The 20,017-nt window shown below is 55.4% G+C and overlaps 1 protein-coding gene across 13 annotated transcripts; it reads right to left on the bottom strand.

The window, feature by feature from the left end:
* Nucleotides 1-1,087: 1,087 nt before the first annotated feature.
* On the bottom strand, nt 1,088-19,516 carry SLC29A1 (solute carrier family 29 member 1 (Augustine blood group)). 13 transcript variants are annotated; one of them, XM_069488582.1, is made up of 14 exons: nt 19,370-19,516; nt 12,472-12,551; nt 11,765-12,254; nt 10,381-10,462; nt 10,062-10,264; nt 9,814-9,953; nt 9,397-9,531; nt 9,210-9,307; nt 8,987-9,065; nt 8,409-8,533; nt 8,053-8,161; nt 7,713-7,798; nt 7,150-7,349; nt 1,091-2,669 (listed from the first exon to the last, which is right to left on the bottom strand). In XM_069488582.1, the coding sequence occupies exons 4-14, from the start codon at nt 10,432-10,434 to the stop codon at nt 2,534-2,536; spliced, it is 1,365 nt and encodes a 454-aa protein (XP_069344683.1). In that variant the 5' UTR covers nt 10,435-10,462; nt 11,765-12,254; nt 12,472-12,551; nt 19,370-19,516; the 3' UTR covers nt 1,091-2,533. The 13 variants fall into 13 exon arrangements, with proteins under 13 accessions (XP_069344672.1, XP_069344673.1, XP_069344683.1 ...); XM_069488578.1 differs by lacking the exons at nt 11,765-12,254; nt 19,370-19,516 and adding exons at nt 13,685-13,791; nt 19,279-19,338; XM_069488577.1 differs by lacking the exons at nt 11,765-12,254; nt 19,370-19,516 and adding exons at nt 13,685-13,791; nt 16,289-16,341.
* Between the last annotated feature and the right edge of the window lie 501 nt (nt 19,517-20,017).

The following is a 20,017-nucleotide window of genomic DNA, read 5'->3' as shown; positions in this document are numbered from 1 at the left end:
AAACTGATTCTGGGCCTCCCTGCCTCATTCCTGATCAGAAAAGAAAGCTTCTAACACTTTACCATTGAATACGATATTTACTCTTCATAGTCCTAATTTGCTATACATTTTAATCTGAATAGGTGTCGTTATTTTTCTGCATCTATTGAGAATATTATTTTTTAAATTTCCTTAATCTATTTATATGGTTAATTCATTAATAAACTTTCTAATATTAAACTGAAATGGTCTATTTCTTTTTTTTTTTTTTTTTTGAGACAGAGTATTGCTCTGTTGCCCAGGCTAGAGTGCCGTGGCATCAGCCTAGCTCACAGCAACCTCAAACTCCTGGGCTCAAGCAATCCTGCTGCCTCAGGCTCCCGAGTAGCTGGGACTACAGGCATGCGCCACCATGCCCGGCTAATGTTTTCTATATATTTTTAGTTGGCCAGATAATTTCTTTCTGTTTTTAATAGAGACGGGGTCTTGCTCTTGCTCAGGCTGGTCTCGAACTCCTGAGCTCAAAGGATCCACCCGCCCCGGCCTCCTAGAGTGCTAGGATTACAGGCGTGAGCCACCTTGCCCGGCCTGAAATGGTCTATTTCTTTAAGTTTTGTAGAACTCACCCGTAAAAACTACCCAGGTCTGTTGTTTTCCATATGAAACCATTTTAACTAAGGATTCAATTTTTTTAATAGTTTTATACCTCTCCATGAATCAATTTTGTTTAATAATTTTTCTGGATATTTCTTCAAAGTTTTAAATATGGGCATACTGTTTTCTTTTACTATCATTTATTTTATTATTATTTTTTTAGGCAAGCATGAAAATGAGGTTTATTGAGGAGAGAAAGAAAGGATTATAGGGAAAGAGCATGGTACATGTTTACAGAGCATGATACATCTGCCACAGGTGACAACCAAACCCATTGTCGCAGCAAAGGGAGAGCCAAAGGAGGGGCAAAGAGAGAGAGGGCTGTTTTCTTTTACTATCTTTTAAATCTCTCCTATCTAAAGTATATCTTCTTCTTCATTCCTGAAATAGTTTTTCATGTCTTATCCCTGTTTTTTCCTTGTTCAGTTTCACCAAAGCTTTGCCTATTTTGTTTATATTCATTTTCATATATTTGTTTCTGGCTTTTAAAATTTCTGCTTAATTTTTATTATCTCATTATTCCTACTGTCTTTGTATCAGCTCTGTTATTCTTTTTCTGTTTTTTTAACTTTAATACTCAGCATATTAAATTTCAGGCTTTCACCTTTTCCAACAAAAGGATTTAAGGCCACAAATTTTTCCTCAAAATCACTTAATGTCATGAAACAGGGCCAGAAATTGTGTTCTAAACCATTCTTGAATTATAAATTGGGCATCTTTAGTAACCCACTTTATTAATACAAAAATGACTGTTTTGCTTTTCATATCAGTGGCCTAAGTGGGGTGACCGAGTCCTGCCTGCCTGCTATTGTCAGCCCAGTCCAAAATGTCTACCTTTCTCCCGTCATCACACCCACCAAGCATCCCTTTTTGTCTTGGGCATAGTTCAGTGTTCAAGGTCCCCTTTGACTAAGAAGGTAAAATTTAACCCCAAATCCATTCAGCCCAGAGCAGATCATAGTCAGAGGAAGTACAGGGGCAGATGGCACCACAAACAACCCTGACCTACTTAACTATTTTGCCTGCCACCTGTCCTGTCTCAGGCACAAATCACTCTTTTTCAGTGTGCAGGTCCCAACTGGCTGGATTTCTGGGCCATGTACTGGGCCCAGTGCCTGCCTGGCCCACCTCCACCCAGATTGGTAGGGCTGTGATAGGGCTGCTGGGTGGTGAGGAAATCACACAGGAGGAGCTGGGGTTAGACCCCAGGAAGGACTTCGCTGGTTTCGCCTGGACAGGATGAGATGAGAGTTCAGTATCCTGGGAGGCTTGGGCCCCCTGGGGATGTGAACAGAGGAGGTGATTCTCAGGGGAATGTTTCAGTGACCAGGGAGGAAGGTTGACCACCTTGTCTTACAGTGCTACGTGATGCCTGTAACTTTCTGTCCCCTTCACTGCTTGGTAACTGTGTGTGTGTGTGTGTGTGTGTGTGTGTGACAGAGAGAGAGAGAGAGAGAGAGAGAGAGAGATTGCTTTATATTTACCTGGTGCTTTGCAGTTTACAGAATATTTTCCCACCATGTAACCTTTCAGTCTCAGTTTTCTGGAGTAATATGAGCATAGCAAGTCAGCACCTTAGAGGGTTACTGGGCCGTGGGATGAGACCATATAGGTAAGGAGAGAGCACAAGCGGAGATTCACGACCCGCGCGGGAGGCAGGACCAATGTTACTGTCCCTGCTTCACAGAGGAGCGACCTTGATACCGAGTGCCTGGTTCAAGGTCACTGGGACACAGGGAGCAGTGGACTTGGTCTGACACGCAGTCTGGGCCTCCACCCACCAGGGCTGAGATGCGCAGAGGAGTGGGGCTGTGCTCCCGCCAGGGGGCGCGCGAGCCGGGTGACGTCATCCTCCCCGCCTAGCCGCGGGGCGGGGCAGGGGCTCGGCTCCTTCGGGGCTTTACCCGACCCCGCCTTCCAGCCCCGCGTTCTCGCGGTTCTCGGCTGTCCGCCGGGGGCAGGGCCTCAAGTGCTGGCTCACACTGGAAATGGCTGGGATGGGAGAAGTGAGGCTTGATTCTCGAAGATTCCAGGGTCTGAAGGTGTGGGAGAGGGGAATAAACATGGGCGGGAAGGGACAACGAATCGCCTAGATTGGGGGCGGGGGATGCCACCATGCTGAGGTTCGTCCTAGGAATGCCACGATTCCCCATATCCAGGCTCTCCTGCACTGACACCCTAAATTTCAACTCCATACATATATTGTCATCCTGTATTAAGGAAGAGGAATTGGGGCACAAAGGGTGAATGACTTGTCCAGGGTCACATAGCTGGCACGTGGAGGCCCAAGATGGAATACCTGGCTCTGAATCCAAACTGGTTGTCTCTTCCTCACCAAAAGGTCTGGGAGAGGGCAGAGGCCTTAGTGAGGGTCCTGCTGACTCACATTTAGCACTCATCTTGCAGTCTGGAACCAGAATGCCAACATGCTTATTTCCAGGGAGCACTAGGCCTGCCAGGGCAGGGCCTGAGGGAGCATATTCCCAGCCCCCAGCACCTACCAGGAAGCCAGATCATATTGAGATGGGCTGGAGGAGCCCAGCTCGGACTGAAGGCCACTGATGAGTTGGAGGTGGGGGGATCTGCCCATCTCCACATTCTGCCAACTTGTCCCAGGAACCAGATGAGCCTCAGGGTGTGGGTGGACACTGACAAACTGGTCTCAAGGCAGATCTGCTGGCTGACATCCCTGCAGATAGCCACTCTTCCTCTGTGTGTGTGTCTGTGTGAAGACTCAGGTTTCACGCAGGGCCTGCTGACCAGGCGATAGGGCTATTTCTTTAAAATGATTCTGCATTTCTCTGCTTACATCCATTTTGAATTATCATAGTTTAAACTCAAAACAATTTATTCCAATTCCTAGATTACACCTGAGCTTTCATTTCTATTTTCCACAAAGGCTGCTGCTTTTACTGGAACTCTTAGCTTTTTAAGAGTGTTTAAACCCCCACACTTCACCATAAAAGATTAAACAACACAGACATTCCTGCACTGTAATGGCAGCCACCCTATGGAGAGCAGCTATTTTAAGCAGAAATGTCCCAGGGAAAGAAGGTGATGACCAGCGGCAAGTCAAGGCAGTCACGGAAAGCTGGCAGATTCTCAGGCTCAGCCCTCCCTACCTTATAGGAAGCAAAGTGCTAGGAGGTAAGTGGGGAGGTCCTGTAGGGGAGGCTGCTGCCCTCCAAAGGTGGTGCTGCCCACACAGCGCCCACTTGTGGTTGAGAGCCACCACTGCAGTTGGGCAGGCCTGGGAGGGGCTTTTGCTACACACCTCTCAAGTTTATAGGTGAAAACAGAGGTCAGAAGAATGGAAATGAAGTAAGGAGACCAATTTTGGGGGCATTTGCCATTTGAAAATTAGAAGCAAAAAATATTCTAGTAATTTTCTTCAACATCAATGCAAGTACATTAAGGGAGAAAGTGTATCCTAAATATTTTTTTCCTCCTTCAAATCAGTGCTGGGTTTGAGAGGAATCTACTTAACATCTCATCTCTCTCCCATGAGCACAGGCTATGAGTGCTACCACCCCACTGGAGTCAGGCATGTGAAGACTGTGAGGGGGGATGAGTTCCACCTTGGGACAAACAGATGCAGTGAAGCAAACATTTTCTGAGTACATCTGGGAGCCAGGTATAACATAGCTTGAAAAGTCAAAAAGTGCATAAAAAGTAGACCCTAACCTCAAAAACATGACAGTCTGATAGCTGGAGTAAGATAACAATATGGGCTGGACATGATGGTTCACACCTGTAATCCCAGCACTTTGGGAAACTGAGGCAGGAGGATCGCTTAGGAGCCAGGAGTTTGAGACCAGCCTGGGCAACATAGTGAGACCCCATCTCTACAAAAAATTAGTCAGGCATGGTGGCGTGCACCTGTAATCCCAGCTACTTGGGGGGCTAAAGTGGGAGGATCGCCTGAGTCCAGGAGTTCAAGGCTGCAGAGAGCTATGGTCACACCACTGTACTCCAGACTAGGCGAAAGAGTGAGACCCTGTCTCTAGGAAAAAAAAAAGAAGAAGAAGAAGAAGAAAAGTCACAATGTTATGAAAGCTTTGAGGGGCAGAGAAGAAATTGTACAAACTGGCTGTTGCTGGTGTAGGATCGGGAAATGCTTGGGGAGACAGAAGCAAGCTCCAGAGACAGGGACCAGCATACCCCTAAATTTGTTTTCAGATTATTCTTGTGGCCATGTATGTGACAGATTGGAAGACCTGGGAGGAAGTGCCCAAAGGCCAGGCAGGAAGTGGTATGGGGACGTGAGGAAGAAATATAGGATCCCTGAGGGGCAGCTGGCGCTGAGGAAGGATGCCAATAGGGCTCTCAGGATTTGGGTACAATGGGGACGGCAGGGAGGACTTTGGGCCAGAGCCCTCAGGCTGTGTTTTCAGCTTGATTCACTGCCAAAGGGCACTGTTAACTGGAGGAAGGGTGCTCAGGGAACCCCTCAGCTTCTGAACCTGATAGGAAAGGAATACCTTGTTTTCCACCACCTCAGATACATACTCTGCTTTGACAAATTAGTACATGGACTTGTTCCCAGTACAATGGTATACTTAGCCATCCCATTAGGGCTCAGAGCTCATCCAAGAGCCTTAAACATGTGCTAACAGCCCTTAATGAGGCCTGGAGCCCTCAATTAAGTTAAACTCCTGTGAGAAAGGAAGCCCTGATGAAGGTGCCGACTCAGTAGCAATCTGCTGGTCAGGGATCAGTGGGCAGCCCCCGCTGAGCCTCGCTGAGAGGAGTCTGTCCCTGGTGGGGGGAGTGGCGGGGGGGGAGGTGGGCCAGAACTCTGCTCCTACCTCCAGTCGGGCAGACATGCTTGAGAAGTGGGCCCCAGTGTAGCGACCCCCCATTGAGAAACTCCCTAGTCCCACATCAACCCGCCCCCTCCCTAAGCCAGAGTTTGGGGTTGAAATGGGGAAGGTCTGACTCCAATGTGAGGACACATAGGCCCTTTGTTCCCCGGGAAGTCTGGCAAGCTGAGCTTTGGTGTCAGGGCAGAGTGCCAGGTAGGGGAGAACCCTCAGGCTCGGTCTCTTCCTGCCCAGCGGTGTGGGAGTACGGCCAGGAGCTGGCCAGTTCTGCAGCGCTCATTCCTGGGCTGAGGACAGAGTGGAGGGGGTGGCAGCGAAGACAAAGGAAAAACGGGGAGCTGTCTCCATCCCCAGTCCTGTGAAAGAAGGAATGAAGCAGCAAAGAAAAACTTGGCCTTTCTCAGCCTGGGCCAGCTGTCCCCATGTCCTGGTTCCAGGCCTGCCCCTCCCCTGTGGCCCCAGCAGGGGGCACTGCAGCCCCTCTGAGGCCAAGAGGCCTACCCCCCCACCTGCCCTGAACCCAGGCCCAGGCCTGGCCAAGGCCCAGCTGGGTCATGCTCATGCCCCCAGACTCAGGCTGCCAAGCCCTCTGCCCTCTCCAGGGCATGAAACCATGGCTAGAGGACACAGAGAGCCATGGAGGAAAAAAAAAGGGTTTAATTAGAGAGCCTCTGAAGGCACCTGGTTTCTGTCAAATATAAAAAAGGCAGTAAAATAGCAACTGTACAGGGTACATGATGGGTGGGAACTGGGCAGGGGGAGCTGGGAGGGGCATGTGGAGAGAATGGGGGAGGGGAAATACCAGATCAGACCATACAACGGTCAGTCCTGATCCCTAGCCACCCCTGGTACAGACAGACAGACAGACAGAAACACACACACACACACTCTGAGCCCAAGAACCTCTGCTGCCCTGTTCAAGGAAGGATCGGAGCCAAGTGTGGAGAAACTCAAGCAGATGCAGACACTGTGCCCCTCCCTTGACTCTGACCCTCAAGCCCACAATGTCCCCACTGTCCATCCACAGAGGCTGTCTCTCCAGGGCCTGGACATCCAGGCCCAGCACAGGCCATGAGAAAGAAAACCTCCAGACCACCACTGCCCATGCCGGGCAGGAGAAGGAAGGGGAGGAGGCAGGCAGGCAGTGCAGTCCTTCTGTCCGTCCATGGTCACACAATTGCCCGGAACAGGAAGGAGAAGATAGCCCCCAGCGCCAGGCCCAAACACAGAAAGAAGGCCATGATAGTTCCTGCTGTCTCTGCCTCAGCTGGCTTCACTTTCCTAAAGGAGGAAGGGCAAGGCTACCTTAGGATGGCCCCTGCCCTGGCCCAGAGCGTCTAGCGTGGAAGGGGGGCTGAGTGGGGAAACGCACCTAAGTGCCTATTCTGCTGACCAGCCCATCCTGCCTTCATATCCCTACCTGGCTTTTCCCTGCTGGGGGAGCGTGTACTGGGGGCCATCTTTTAACCTCCCCTGAGAGCCCCCCTCCCACATCTCCGCCGAGGTAAGCTTGGGCACCCACTCCTCCGCTACCTACCACTGCCCTCAGCCTAGGGGCCCCTCCCCAGCCATCTCCCCTCTCAGCTCCAGAATCAGGGACTCTCCTTTTGCCCTCTCTCCTTCAAATGAGTCCCCCACTAGAGCCCTAGAACCTGCCCGATGCCACCAAGTTCCCCAACCCAGCCCCACTCACTTGGGCCCAAAGCACATGCAGAGGCTGGCGAGGTAGCCGTTGGAGAAGGCAAAGGCGGCCATGAAAAAGATGAACCAGGCGTCGTGCTCAAAGACCACAGCGAGGTAACGGCGGGGCTGGACGTTGCACAGCAGCAGCAGGGGCACGAACACCACTCGGGCCAGCACCAGGCCTGGCAGCCAACGACTGTCCTTCCCAGGCTGTGGGTATCAGGCAGTGTTTCAGCCCCGGCTGGTCCCCAGGGCACAGCCAGGCCCGCAGGGCTCCATCTGGGGCCCCTCAGGACCTGAAAGAAACCTCAAAGCCTGGTTACTCTTAGGGGGGTACTGACTGGGGGCGCACAGTGAAGCCTTCTGGAATGCTGGAAATATTCTACATCTTGAATTGGGTGTGTATGCAAATACATATATTCATTACGTTGTACACGTAAGACTTGTACACCTAACTATAAATAAATTATGTCTCAACTGGGAAAAAAATAGTCCACTTACCACCATACCTTCTGGGTCTCAGGCTGGACTCTCCCCTCCCCCAGGGGCCTAGTGAGCCCTTCCTCCACTTACCCACATTAATACAGCGGTGAGGCTCCGGCCCAGCCAGTCAAAGATATTGAAAGTCAAGAAGCAGGACACAGCAATGAAGTAGTTTCCTGGAAGAGTAGGAGGAGACTAGATTAGGGGATGGTTATCAGGCCCCGAGAGACAGATATAGCAACCTTGATCCTCACTGGGCCTCAGCTTCCCCAACAATAAAATGGAGAAGATGCTTCCAGCCCAGGGAAGGGCAAATAGACCCAGGAAAGTCTAGCTGGGGAGAAGGTAACCCAGGCTCCCTCTCACCCCAACTCCCAGCCTGGCTCAAGATCCTGTCTGTCTCCATCCTGGGAACCTGTGGCATCCTCACCCCAGGCGCTGGTGCCCGCGATGCTGGACTTGACCTCAACAGTCACAGCGGGAAACATCCCAATGGTGATAGTGAAGATGAAGCAGACAGAGAAGGCCAGGACTGAGATCTGGAGAGAAGGGGAAGGGGATTCACCCAGGTCCCTGTGTCTTCATGGTGGCTGGGCATTAAAGAACCAAGAATCCCCACCCTTCTCTCCCTCACACGCACACATACATGCAAACACACACATACGAAAGATCCCAGGAGAGTGACTGTCTCAAGTCTGAAAGGGAGGAGGTGGGAGGCAGGGGAGAAGGAACAAAAGGAGAGAAAGAGGGTGGGGGGTAGAGGGCAGGACACCCTGCCCCACGTACGTTTTTGAGGATGGCTCTGATACAGTGGCTATTGTCGGTGGGCCCAGAGTTGGAGGCTGAAACTGCGGACTCCTCTTTGCCTGCTCTTGGCTCCTCTCCTGGGGGGTGACAGGTTGTGGAAGGACCTTCAAGTTGTGGGGAAGACAGAGTAACAGGAGATGACCCAAACATTCCCCAAAAGGGCTGGGATTAGTTGGAGGTGGACACCTCCTTTGCCAGTCCACAGCCACATGCTAACCCTAGCCTAGAGCTCCCCTTTAAGTCCCCACACCTCGAGACCCATGAGGCCTGACCTCTCCCAAGAGCCTCAGGTCACGGTGCTCCCTGTCCAAGAATCTGAACTTGCCTCCCACCGCCTTCGGTCCGAATGCCTCAAGTATTCAAGGTCATCCAGGATGTCCCCCCATTTTTCCTTTCCCAGCACTTATTTCCTGTTGTCGCCTCACCCCATCCCTGGTCCCCTGTCCTTTGGCTCAGGGCTGACAGGTAAAACAGTACACTTGTTCTTGTCCTCTTCACTCACGCTGCTCCCCACCTGGCATGCTGTCCCCACCCCAGCTTCCTCAGGCTCTGCAGACCTTTGCTAATGAGGTCCAACTTGGTCTCCTGCTCCCCAGGCCCTTCGAGCTTGAGCTGTTGGTAGTAGCGGTAGAATTCCTATCAAGTAAGGGAGACGGGAGGTGGATTCAGAGGCAGAATCTTCAGAATTCCTGCCTCCCCCAGGTTTCGGCCTCTGAACACCCTTGGTTTGGAACCCCAGACCTCTGGGACCCCAAACCCCAGCTTGCCCAATTTGCTCACCAGCCGGGGCAGGCACAGGTAACAGATGATGGTCAAGATGATAACGACACAGGCTGTGATAAAGTAGCCGAAGGCACTTTCTGACAGCTCCGAGCCACCTGGAGTGGTGTCAGTGATCAGAGACAGGCCCCATCCCCTACCCGCCCCCCACCACCAGGGCACCGGGCAGATGGACAGCAGGACTTACTGGCAATGGCGCAGATCATGGCCACCGAGGCAAAGAAGCCTGCTAGGCCCTGGCCACTCATGATGGGGGCCGTGTAGCTGGCGGGCAGGAGGCCAGCCAGTCCGAACAGGCTGCCCTGCAGGATGGCACCAAATGCTGGGGGAACAGGGTGGGCATGAGCAGGGAGCTGGGGCTGGAAGTCAGGGGTCCCTGTAACTCCTGCTTTATTCCCAGTGAGTCTTGACACTGAGCTGCCCCTTTCTCTGCACCCCCCAATCCTGGGTCAAGCCTGCTCAGGCCTCTGAATCCCAAGTGCCCCCCACAGCGTCCACTCCCTTGGATGGGGGAGGGATGGGCCCTCCCCACGCTGACGGCAGGTCTGAAAGAAGGGCGGGGGTATGTGGGAGGTCTTAGCCTACAGGCCCCCTCCTGGCTTACAGTTAATGAGCATGATCTTGACCATGGTGATGATGAAGAATGTCAGCGCATCCAGCTGCACCTTCACCAGGATGGCAGTGATCAGGAACACCACGAGGATGGCCACCAGGCTGCCCAGGATCCGTACTGACTGAGGGATCCTGCCGGGGGAAGCCGAGGGTGGCAGAGAGGGGTGGGCAAACCTGGGGCCCAGCCCAGGGGGTGCAGGAGGCAGTGAGGGTCCGGCTGGGGTGGGGCCGGGTGCTCACCTCTGATGCAGGAAGGAGTTGAGGCAGGTGAAGAGCAGCAGGGGCAGCATGGCACATATGGTCATGACATTGTTGAAGAGGGCACTGAGAGAGTTCCGGGCTGGTGAGGCTGTTGTGGGGGCAGCTGAGGCCTGGATGTCTTTGCTCAGTCTGGCAGTGACCAAGGACACATTCTGGGACATGTCCAGGCGGTTTGTGAAATACTGTGTGGGTTGCAGAGAGGAGTGTTGAAATCTCTCTCTCTGTGCCCGCAGGTACAGACTCAGGACCCGCATGCCCAGTGGACATGCCCCCCAGAGCCCCCTCCTTCCAGTCTCACCTGAGTGGCCGTCACGAAAAAATTCCAAGGGAGCAGCGTCCCCAGACCCAGCATGAAGAAGATAAGCCAGACAGCTTTGTATCTGGGAGAGGAAAGAGGGGCCAAGTGACAATGACCCACCACCCCACCCCCTTCCCAGATCAGTCCTGGGGAAGCTCTGGCCCTCCCTGCCTGTCAGTCTCTCCCGCTGTCCCAGGGCACAAGACATTTGTGCTTGTGTCTCTTATGGGTGTGGGTGGGGCAAGGGGCTGTCCTGGGATAGGGAAAAGGGCACACAGACCACAAAAGGGTCAGCTGGAATTCAGGGAGGAGCGCTGGGTCAGAGAATGGCATGGCTAACAGGACCCTGGTTCTCAGTCCTGGAAGGCCCTGGGGACCCTGCAGGCTGGGAACCAGTGTGACCCACACATCCGGAGATGGTTTTGGAAACCCTGCGAAAGAGTTGGGGGTGGGCGGGTGAGTGAAAAAGCACACAAGTGACTTCCACCCCCACCAGGCAGGCTGGAAGTGATTATGTAGTCTGGGCAGGGACTGTGTGGTTCCCTGAAGAGGATTCTGAGGTTGAACTCTCAGACCACTCTGGCCCTAGAAGGGGCAGGCGGGCAGGGTGCCTCAGGGCAGCTGGGAAATGAGGGAGCTAGAGCTATTTTCTCCTGGCCCAGACAGAACTGGTTTTGTAGGTCATACCACCCAGGCCAGGCCAGGAGGTACGGGGCCACTGGACGTCATCTGAGCTCCAGAGCGGTAAACAAGGGCTGCTCAGCTTTGACCGGGGCAATGTCCCAATCCCTATACCTCAAGGCCTGTCTGGGACAGGCCAGCTTCACCCAGGTAGGCCTTGCCTGCAAGCTTAGGAACCCCAGCCCCCCATCAAGATCTCCAGATGTGTCTGCCATGCCCGCCTCGCAGCCAAGACCAGCTTTCTTCAGAGATGGCAGCAGGAAGCCCAAGGCAGTGAGGAGACAGGTCAGGCCAGAGAGTGGGGGCCTAGACCACTAGCAGGCCTCACCCAGGGAGGGCCTGGTGAGCACCCCTAGCGGGCAGGTCTGAGCTATTACAACCGCAGCCCCAAGTTCCTCACAGACACACTCCCCCTGCAGTAGAGAAGCTAAAGTCTTGGTTCAGAGGCCCAGATGGAGGGAAAGCTCCCAGCCAAGGGCATACAGGACAGATGGTTCAGAGGTGGAGCTGGGAAGTGAGCAAGCAGTGTGACCAGGTGGATGAAGACAGGAGGGGACTTCAGGGAGCTGCCCAGGAGCGGCGAGGCTGGGATCGGCGGCCGGGGATCAGGAGAGGGGACGTAGTGAACCACCTGGGCCCGCACTTACTGTGCCTCCTAAATTCTCTCCCCCACAGATAAACCCCTGTGAATGGATACTCTTACCTCTATTTTGCAGGTGGGGAAATGGTCCCAGAGAGATCGAGCAAAGTGCTCCAGGCCTCCCAGGCAGAAGTGGCCTAGTCTCACAGCCTTTGGCACAGGAGGGAGGTGGGGTGGGCAGAGGGGATGTGAGGAGTTTGGGGGCCTGCGTTGGAGGGAAGGACAGAGCCTGATACCCAGAAGGCATCTTGGACCTTCCAGGAATCACCTCCTCAACTCTCTTGGGTCCCAGACCCCTAGGAGAAATTAAATCATGCGACCACCTCTTTTTCCAAAACACACATTCATGATCATAACTGCCAAGTCTAACTTGAGGGTGTTCGGGCTCCAGAGGTGGGGAAGTGAGAGGAAGGTTAGGTCAAGGACCAGGGTAGGCCGAGGTCATCTAAGGTAGAGGCCCCAGGGCAGTTCAGCCAGATGTGCTCTGGAATGAGAGGTGCTGCCAAGTGTCTCCCCACAGTGGTGGCGAGAGGAGCCGGAAGCTGCTGACTGGCTGGAGAGCAACAGTGGAAACGCTGACAGGCCAGGGAGGGACCGCTGCCCACCCACCTGGCCCTCCCCACAAACGCCCCAGCCAGCACCCAGCCAAGGCATGCACGGTCCCACCCCGGATGCAGACCTCACTCACAGCAACTCCAAATTCCGAGGGACGCCACACCCAGCCCCTGGAAACCCATCCCTGGATCCACAGCCCAGGCCCCCTCCCTTACCTGTCCTGAGGCTGGTGGCTGGTTGTCATGGCGATGATGTTCTCAGCTTTGCCTGGTTGATAGCTCTCTCCCTCTGGTACCTGCTCAGGGCAGAAGCAGTGTGAGGCTCAGTCTTGGCCCTGAGTCCCCACAGGCCTCCTTCGACTCTTGGGGGGAGGAGGGGGCAGGGCAGGCAGAGCAGGCAAGCTGAAGAGTCCAGCAGGACCCCCTCTGGGCCCTGCCCCTCAGGATCACTCAACTTGACCCCTCGCCAGCCCCCTATCCCCACAGACCTGTCCTGTTGGGCCCCCCTGCCTGCTCAGGCTCTACCTGGCTCCCGGCCTGGCCGCTGCCACTGCTATTTTTATCCAGCAGCCGAAGCAGTTTATAAGCTGGGAAACAGGCGGGTGGAGAACGGGAGGGAAGGAGGAGGAAGTACGATTGAGAGGGAGGGAAAGACAATCAAAGGCAGCAGGGAAGAGGATGAGAGGGGTCAGGGACAGTGATGACAATGGAAGGAAGGAAACAAAGTGGAGACAGAGCAGAGGGTAAGAGGGAGCAGAGGAGGAGGGCACCAAACAAACAGATCTGCAGGAGCAGGGACTACAGGGGTGATGACTGAGGGCAAGCCAGACAGTCCTCTCCGCCCTCTCTGGGGAGCCCCTAGATTCATGGTTTGGGTGGGCTTTGGAGAGCATGTCTCCTCCTAGGGGCACACACACCCCAGCCTCTCTGCTAGTGGCACTTAACCTTTCTTTCCAGCCACTGCCCAGGGGCTTCCTACTTGCTGGCCAGTTTTCTAGGAAAGTATTTCACAAAGGGAGTGGGGAAATAGCCGCTCCCACAGTCCAGCATGGCCACTCCCCCCAGTTCTGGCCCCAGGGTCACCCAGTTCCCCCTTAGTTCCTCTCGGTGTCAGCCCCAGGCCCCTGTCCTCTTCCCCTTTCTGAAAGTGACCTTGAAGGGAAGACTGGAGGAGCAGAGGGCACAGGCTCTGACTAAGTGCGTAGTCTCAAAGCTCCTAACCTGCAGCCTCAACGTCCCTCTCTGCTCCCCACCTGCGTTGGGGGAGGCCCCCTGGCACCAGCAGATTAAATAGCTTTCCTGGTGGATGGCATGGGAAGCCAGGCAGACATGCACTGGCACATTCCCCACACAAGGGCCTAGCTCTGGGACTAGGTCTCGCTGTTTGGGGCATGAGAACAGGCTTCCCCGCCCTCCTGTGGGCACTCACCGGACCCCCAGAGTGGCCCACAGAAGGGTCAGAGCAGAGGGGGCCTGGGCAGTCTCTAGGAGGTGCTCCTAGTGCAGGTTCAGGCAGCAGGACTTGTCTGCGGGCTCCTGGGTGAGGGTCCAGAATGAAAACGGTGGCACAGGGCACATCAGGAGAGAGTCCCTTAGGCTTCATGGGCCCCATTCTGAGAACCTCACAAGTGAAGAAGCAGAAGCACAGCCAGCCAGGAGATAAAAGGCCACCCGTAGCTAGCTAGCACGTAGCTAGCTCTGGAGATAAGAGAACAAGGAGGCTCAGCAGGGGAGCTGAGGCCCCAGCCTCACAGGTGCAGCCATGGCGCCAGGCCCTGCCCTGAGACAAACAAATGCAGCTGGCCACCCTGAGACCCTCAGTGGGCTTTTCCAACCCTCCCTGGGTAAATTCCAGACTCTCCAAAGGTCTTCCTCAGCCCCCAGCCCACACCTGGGTTGTAGGGCAGGGAGGGGAGGAGCAGACCCACACACCTCCAGATGGAGGCATAGGATCCTTCCAGGCATCCTCTCAACAAATATTTACTGAGGACCTCTGCATGACAGCTAGGCACTGTTCTAGGCAACAGGACCCAGTGATGAACAATAGTATTTACATTTTCTAGAGGGGTGGAGGCAAGAGGGCCCCACTGGGGTGGGGGATGGGGAAAAAAAGTCCCCGGTCTCAAGTTTTCTATTAGGTAGCAGGGAGGGCACCCCCCCACCACCACCTTTTCACCTCAGCACACCCTGTGCCCTCCCCCGCCCCCAGGCAAGGCTCTTGGCAGTTAAAAGCAGGTGCAGCTTCAAGCCAGATGGGAGACTGGTGTGGGGGGTATAGCTCCCCTTCCCCTGGGTAAAACTGCCTTAGGCTTAGAGAAAAAGAATTTATTTCCGCCCTCCTCCCAGCTACACCCCTGCTTTCTGTTCCCAGCAGTCCCTACCCCAGTCCTGAGCACCCTTTAACTCCACAGGCAGCCCCGTCCTCCTGCCCACATCCTAACACTCGGCCGGCCAGCCTAGATGTTTTGTTCCTGTCTGCCTTTGCCCAGCAGCAATCAGGGATCTGATAGCAGCTCAGAGAATCTGGTATCCTTCCAGGCACGCCCTGGCCTGCCAAGATGGGGCCCTGAAAGCAGCCACCAAATTGAGCACCACCCTATTCCCACCACCCCAACATTTCTCATGCACCCCAGCTTCTAGACACCCTTGTGGTAGCACCAAATTCTCCACTCCCCAGGATTCCATATGAGGCCAGCCACTATCTGCAGGTCCCCCTCTTTTCCTCACAACCACCCATAAACTAGTACTAGATCGTTGCCACTGAACAGATAGGGCTGGCTGAGGTTCAGAGAGGTTGATTCACTTGCCTAAGGTCACAGGGCCTAGTGAGTGAGGGAGCCAGGATTCAAATTCAATATACAGCTCATTCTAGGCTCCTTCTAGGTCAGGGAGGGAGATATAAAGGCTGCTTCTCAGCTAGCCCTGGAAACTGGAAGATGGGGTGGGGGGACTCTGCTCCAACTAAAGGAAAAAAATGCGGTGGGGGCCAACATCATTCCTAGTCTGTGTTACCTGTAAGATAAACTTGTAATTCATTATCAGTGTGGAATTGGATAGGCTTTAGTTTTAGGGGCTAGACATAGGTACAATTTGCATGTCCTTGTTTATGGGAGGTTAGCAAGGAATTTCCTTAATGGATGATCGGTGGGGCCAGTTCTTCCCAAGTGTCTGAGGCTTTTATCTTCTCTTTTGCATAAGGAGTTGGGGGGGGAGAGGCGCTGAGATTTTGATTTTCTTTTAACATTTTTATACCCGGCATGACTGTCATGCATAAAACACCCCACCCCCTCCCCATCACACACTTGCTAGCACAGAGAGCTTACTTACACAGGCAGGACAAGCTGGGGGGTCTGGAGGTTAGTGAGAGAAGTAGGCAAAGGCCACGGGGTTAGAGAGAGAGCCCGGAGAGGGGTAAGGGACAGAGGTGTAATCAGCCTTCACCCACTACTGCTCTCCTCTTGTAAGAAAACCTGGGTTTATGTGTCCTTGTCCTTTCACTCTCTCACACTCATGGTAAATGAGTAAATTAGGACGCGCCCAGGGAGCAGAAGCCAGCGACACGAGTGTGGCCGGTAAAAGCTGGGGGTTAAAGAGACAGCTCCTCCACTTCCATTAGCGTCCCTCCATCCTCACCCCTCACCTCATCCCCCTCACCCGGCGCAGTCAGCGGCGCAGCCCCTCCCCTGTACCAACAACTAGATCGATCGGGATTAACCGTCCACTCGCCTGCCCCCTTCGGAGGTTAGCGTGACTACAGCGGGTTTTAGGCCGGGGAAGCAGGCTGCCCACGCCCTGCTCGGGTCCTGTCCCCGCAGGGTCCCAAGGCGCCCCCAGCCGGTGCACGCCACGTGCTGCGCGGCGCCGCACGCTCCGCGCGCGGGAAGCGAGTGCCCCACCTGGCGTCCCCTCTTAGGGTAGCGGAGCTGTCAGGTCCGGCCTCCCTACCCTCGTGGCAAGCGGGCAGTGGCGCCTCTGCCTCGGCCGTCCCCAGTTCCCCAGCTCCCCAGCTTCCCAGCCCCCCAGCCCCGGGCACCTTCTGGAGAAGGACTCCTTCTTCGCCGCGATCGGCGCGCTCTGCCGGCAGCTTTCCGCGCCCGCCTGAGCACATTCAAACCCACCCTCGGCTGGGCCCTGCCGGGCCCAGCGCCGGCCACCATTTCCCCCAACACGGGCCCGCCCCCAGCCCCGCCCCCGACCCGCCCCTGCCACCCGCACAGCGGCTCTGGATGCTCTGGGGCCCCCACCCCGAGACCCTGCGCCCCTAGGGGCCGCCAGTTCACGTTCCTATTTCAGTAGATAGGACCTCTCTGGACGCTGGCACACCAGAGCCTGCCTGTCATGTGGGGCACATGGGGCAAAAGGGGTACAGACCCACAGTGGACACCCCTAGTCTCCTCCGCGCCCAGTTACGCACACTGCTACAGATTGCGTCTCGGGACTCTCCCTCTACAAACCCTCTGCTCAGACAGGCCCAGACGTCCCCATTTCCACACTCCATCTCAGATGTTCCGTTATCCTTCCCACACCCCGCCCACTCCACTTTTCCTTCACACTGCACCTATTTTTCCAGCGCCCTCCTTCCAATGCCACCTTCTTCTTTTCAGGCCCCTCTTCCTTTTCTTTTACTTCAAAACTGCCTCTGTCCTCCCCCCTCCAACCCCATCTCCTGTTGGGATCCCTCCAGCTTCACTGTTCTGCGACCTGCATGGTGGGCTTCCCACCTCTGACACATACAAACCTGGCCACAGACACACAAACGCCACACCACCCACAACTTTGACTTGGAAGGCATGTGTGGCTCTGTGTGTGTGTGGAGAGGGGGTCGAGGCGAAGCCCTGTAGCCTCCTCATGAGTCACCCTTTCTAAATCCAGCACTTTGGAAAACTGAGGCACAGTTGGGAATAGGAAGAGAAAGCCAGGAACAGCCTTGCATCCTGAGCGAATCCCATTGTCCCAGCCTGGAGATACTCCTCAGAGGCGGAAGCCTTGCTGAGCTCTACGTCCTCCACTAGCTAAGGAGGAAGGGGGTGGGCGTGCTGAGGAGGTGGTCTGTGGTGTACCTCCAAGGGACGGGGAAGGACTCTCGTTTCTGTTGGGCAGTAAATGGGGTGGGGTGGGATGGGGGTCCCTCACTGCCCCTACAGCCAGCACCCAGTGCCAGAGGACGATCCAATGGCTAGTGAGGTCCTGAGGAGAGAAAATGCAATCCAGGCTGCCCATCTCACCACCAGCTACCCAGAGACCTGTCCCCTCTAGAAGCTATAGACACTGATTAACAATTAGCAATAGACACTGATTAACAATTAGCCCCATAGGGATAAGTAGAGTCACACCCTCTCCCCAGAGAAACAGACTGGGCCCTGAGGAGAGAGGTAGCTTTTCACTTAGGGTAGGTGGGCTCTCCCCAGGCTACTTCAGAGAGGCAGAGAGGGTGTCCCCAGCCTTCTGGCTCCACGTTCCACAGAAATGACACATATCTAACCCCCCAGCCCTAAACCAAACACAGGGCAGGAAGACAATATTTTTCTAGGCGCTGCTCCGTGGCTTGAGAGTGGTTTCATGTCTGTCCACAACCCCCTGGTTCCTGCCCTCATGTTTGTCCCGTCTCTCTCTCTTCCTTTCCTAACCCTCCTCTCCCCTCTTCCTTGGCCCCTGCTTCTCTTCCCACCTTCCTTTCCCCCTCTCTGAGCCTGTGGGGGTGGCAGGCATAGTTGCCAGACAGATCAGCCAGACACGGCCAGGCTGGTGGTCAGTGGCTACAGTTGTGTGCAGACGGGTCTGGAAATGGAAGGAAACCGGAGGGAAGTGGTGAGGGTCACAGGCCAGAATGGAGAAAGTTGGTTCCTCTCCCCACCCCCGCTGGGGCCAGGCGGGCTCAGCAGATGGCAACAGCCAGGGCCATTATTGTTGGAGAGAAGCCCATCTGGCACACACCCTGCCTGGGCCCCCAGCCAGCACCCACACCCCTCCGGAGCTGCCTCCCTGTGAGGAGGCGGTTGCTGGGTGCCAGGGCCCTCTGCTGGACAGCCCCTGGAGCCCCAACTCAGCCTTGCCCAGAGTTTTTCTAGCCAAACCCTGCCAGTCCTCTTCACCCTCTGCCCAGTCTTAGGGCGCTCTCCCTCCCTGGGCTCCTACAGGTCCCTGTCACAGGAGTGGGGTGGAGCAGGGAGGGCTGGTCCAGCTGCACCCCCACTCTCTACCCTATTTGGGTCTGTGGCTTGCCCCAGACTCCCTCCTCCCTCCCTCTCCTTTGCAGGCCCCACGTGTGCCTCACCACCTCACACGCAGTCCTATCCCTCCCCAGGCCTGTGTCTTTTCAGCTGTCACCAACAAGCCATGTGTTTGCTCAAGTGTTTGCTGGCCTGGAGGTCTGTCACCAGCACATGTCTCAAGACTGTCTATGTTCTCAGTTGTGTTTGTGACTATATTGCCATGGCTCCCGGGCAGGGCTGAGACTAGGGAAGAGGCCAGTGAGGCACTGGTTCAGGCTCAAAATTTAAGGCGGTGCAAAATTTAAGGGGGTGCCAAAAAACGCAGTAACCAAGATAAATTGTAATGCAATGTCTAAAAATCAAAGTTAATGAGAAGAATCCATGATGAATAAAACATCAAAATTTTAAATAAAGGCAGGTGTGTATACAGGGTGGGTACAGGATCAAGGTTCAAGAAGACTTAAATCTTTGTTCACTAGGTCTGGGCTTGGTCTTCTAGCCTCATTTCCCAGACGTCTGCCCACTACCCGCAGCCTCTGCTCTGGACAGGTCTCTGATTTGGGGGGAATCTGTATGGTGGTGGTGGGCTGGAGGGGGCGGGGCGGGGGGAAGGCAGTTATCTAACTGCAGGCTTTCAAAGTCCCAGAAAACTATCCCCTCCTCCAGAAACCGCAGATTCTGGCCCCACTGATAAAATCTACCAGAGTAACTTTCCCTACGCGGCCAGCGGGCCCCGCGGGGCAGCGTGAGAACCGCGCAGGCCCCGCCCCCACCCCACCGGGCCCTCCCTCGGGGCCCCCGCCCAGCGCACCTGCTGAGACTTTGGAGTCGGCATCCGGACTGGGGCTGGGGGATGGGGCAGTTCCCGGGCTGGCGGGCCCCTGGCCTCTCTCCCTCCTCACCTCCTGGCTGGGGCCGTAGCCATGGCCGGAGAGCGCAGCTCGCGCCGGGCCTGACCGGTCCCTGCCGCCGGGCGGGAGAATGGCTGCAACGGGCGACCCCGGGCCCTCTCCGCGCTCCGCGGCCGGCTCGGTCCGGCCAGGCACCGCTCGCGGCTCGGGGGCGGGGAGCGCTCCAGGCAGCGGGCGGGAAGGGAGGCCAGAGCAGGCCCAGTGGGAGGGGCCCGTCGGGCCTGGGAAGCGCTGCCGGCGCGGCAGGTGCCTTTGAGCACCCGAAGCCACGGAGTGGGTCGAGGTTAGGGGCCCAGGGGCTCGGAACCCCTTCATTTCGCCTCTGCCCCCAGGTCGCCTTCCCCGGAGGGGCGAGCACGTGCACTGGCTTTTGAGGACTCCGGAAGGAAGCAGATAGGAGATGGGTTCGGGGGTGCTGGCAGAAAGTCACGCAGGGCTGGGATGGAGGAGCAGAGCTCTGGTCTCACTTCTTAGCCCAGCCCTGGCTTCTGACAGGTGTGGGGAGGAGATGGGGTCCCGACAGATCTCTGTATTATTCCTCACTATCTTCCCCTGACCCTAGGCAGAGCCCAGGATTCACTCAGGGAGGGAGGATCAATGCCTGGGAACAACAAGCAAATTACCCGGAGGCTGGCATGC

The sequence above is a fragment of the Eulemur rufifrons genome, chromosome 15, assembly GCF_041146395.1.
Source record: "Eulemur rufifrons isolate Redbay chromosome 15, OSU_ERuf_1, whole genome shotgun sequence".
NCBI classification, from domain to species: domain Eukaryota; kingdom Metazoa; phylum Chordata; class Mammalia; order Primates; family Lemuridae; genus Eulemur; species Eulemur rufifrons.
The sequence above is the reverse complement of the archived record's forward strand: the minus strand, read 5'-3'. Positions and strand labels throughout refer to the sequence as shown.

Bases quoted from the DNA above. Each gene is read 5' to 3' on its own strand.
- SLC29A1 (XM_069488568.1), bottom strand. From the start codon at position 16,363: ATGTGCTCAGGCGGGCGCGGAAAGCTGCCGGCAGAGCGCGCCGATCGC. The intron at 9,954-10,061 runs GTGAGCACCCGG...TTCCCCCGGCAG, and splicing joins AACTCCTTCCTGCATCAGAG to GATCCCTCAGTCAGTACGGA. The intron at 7,799-8,052 runs GTGAGGATGCCA...CTACTCTTCCAG, and splicing joins CGCGGGCACCAGCGCCTGGG to GAAACTACTTCATTGCTGTG.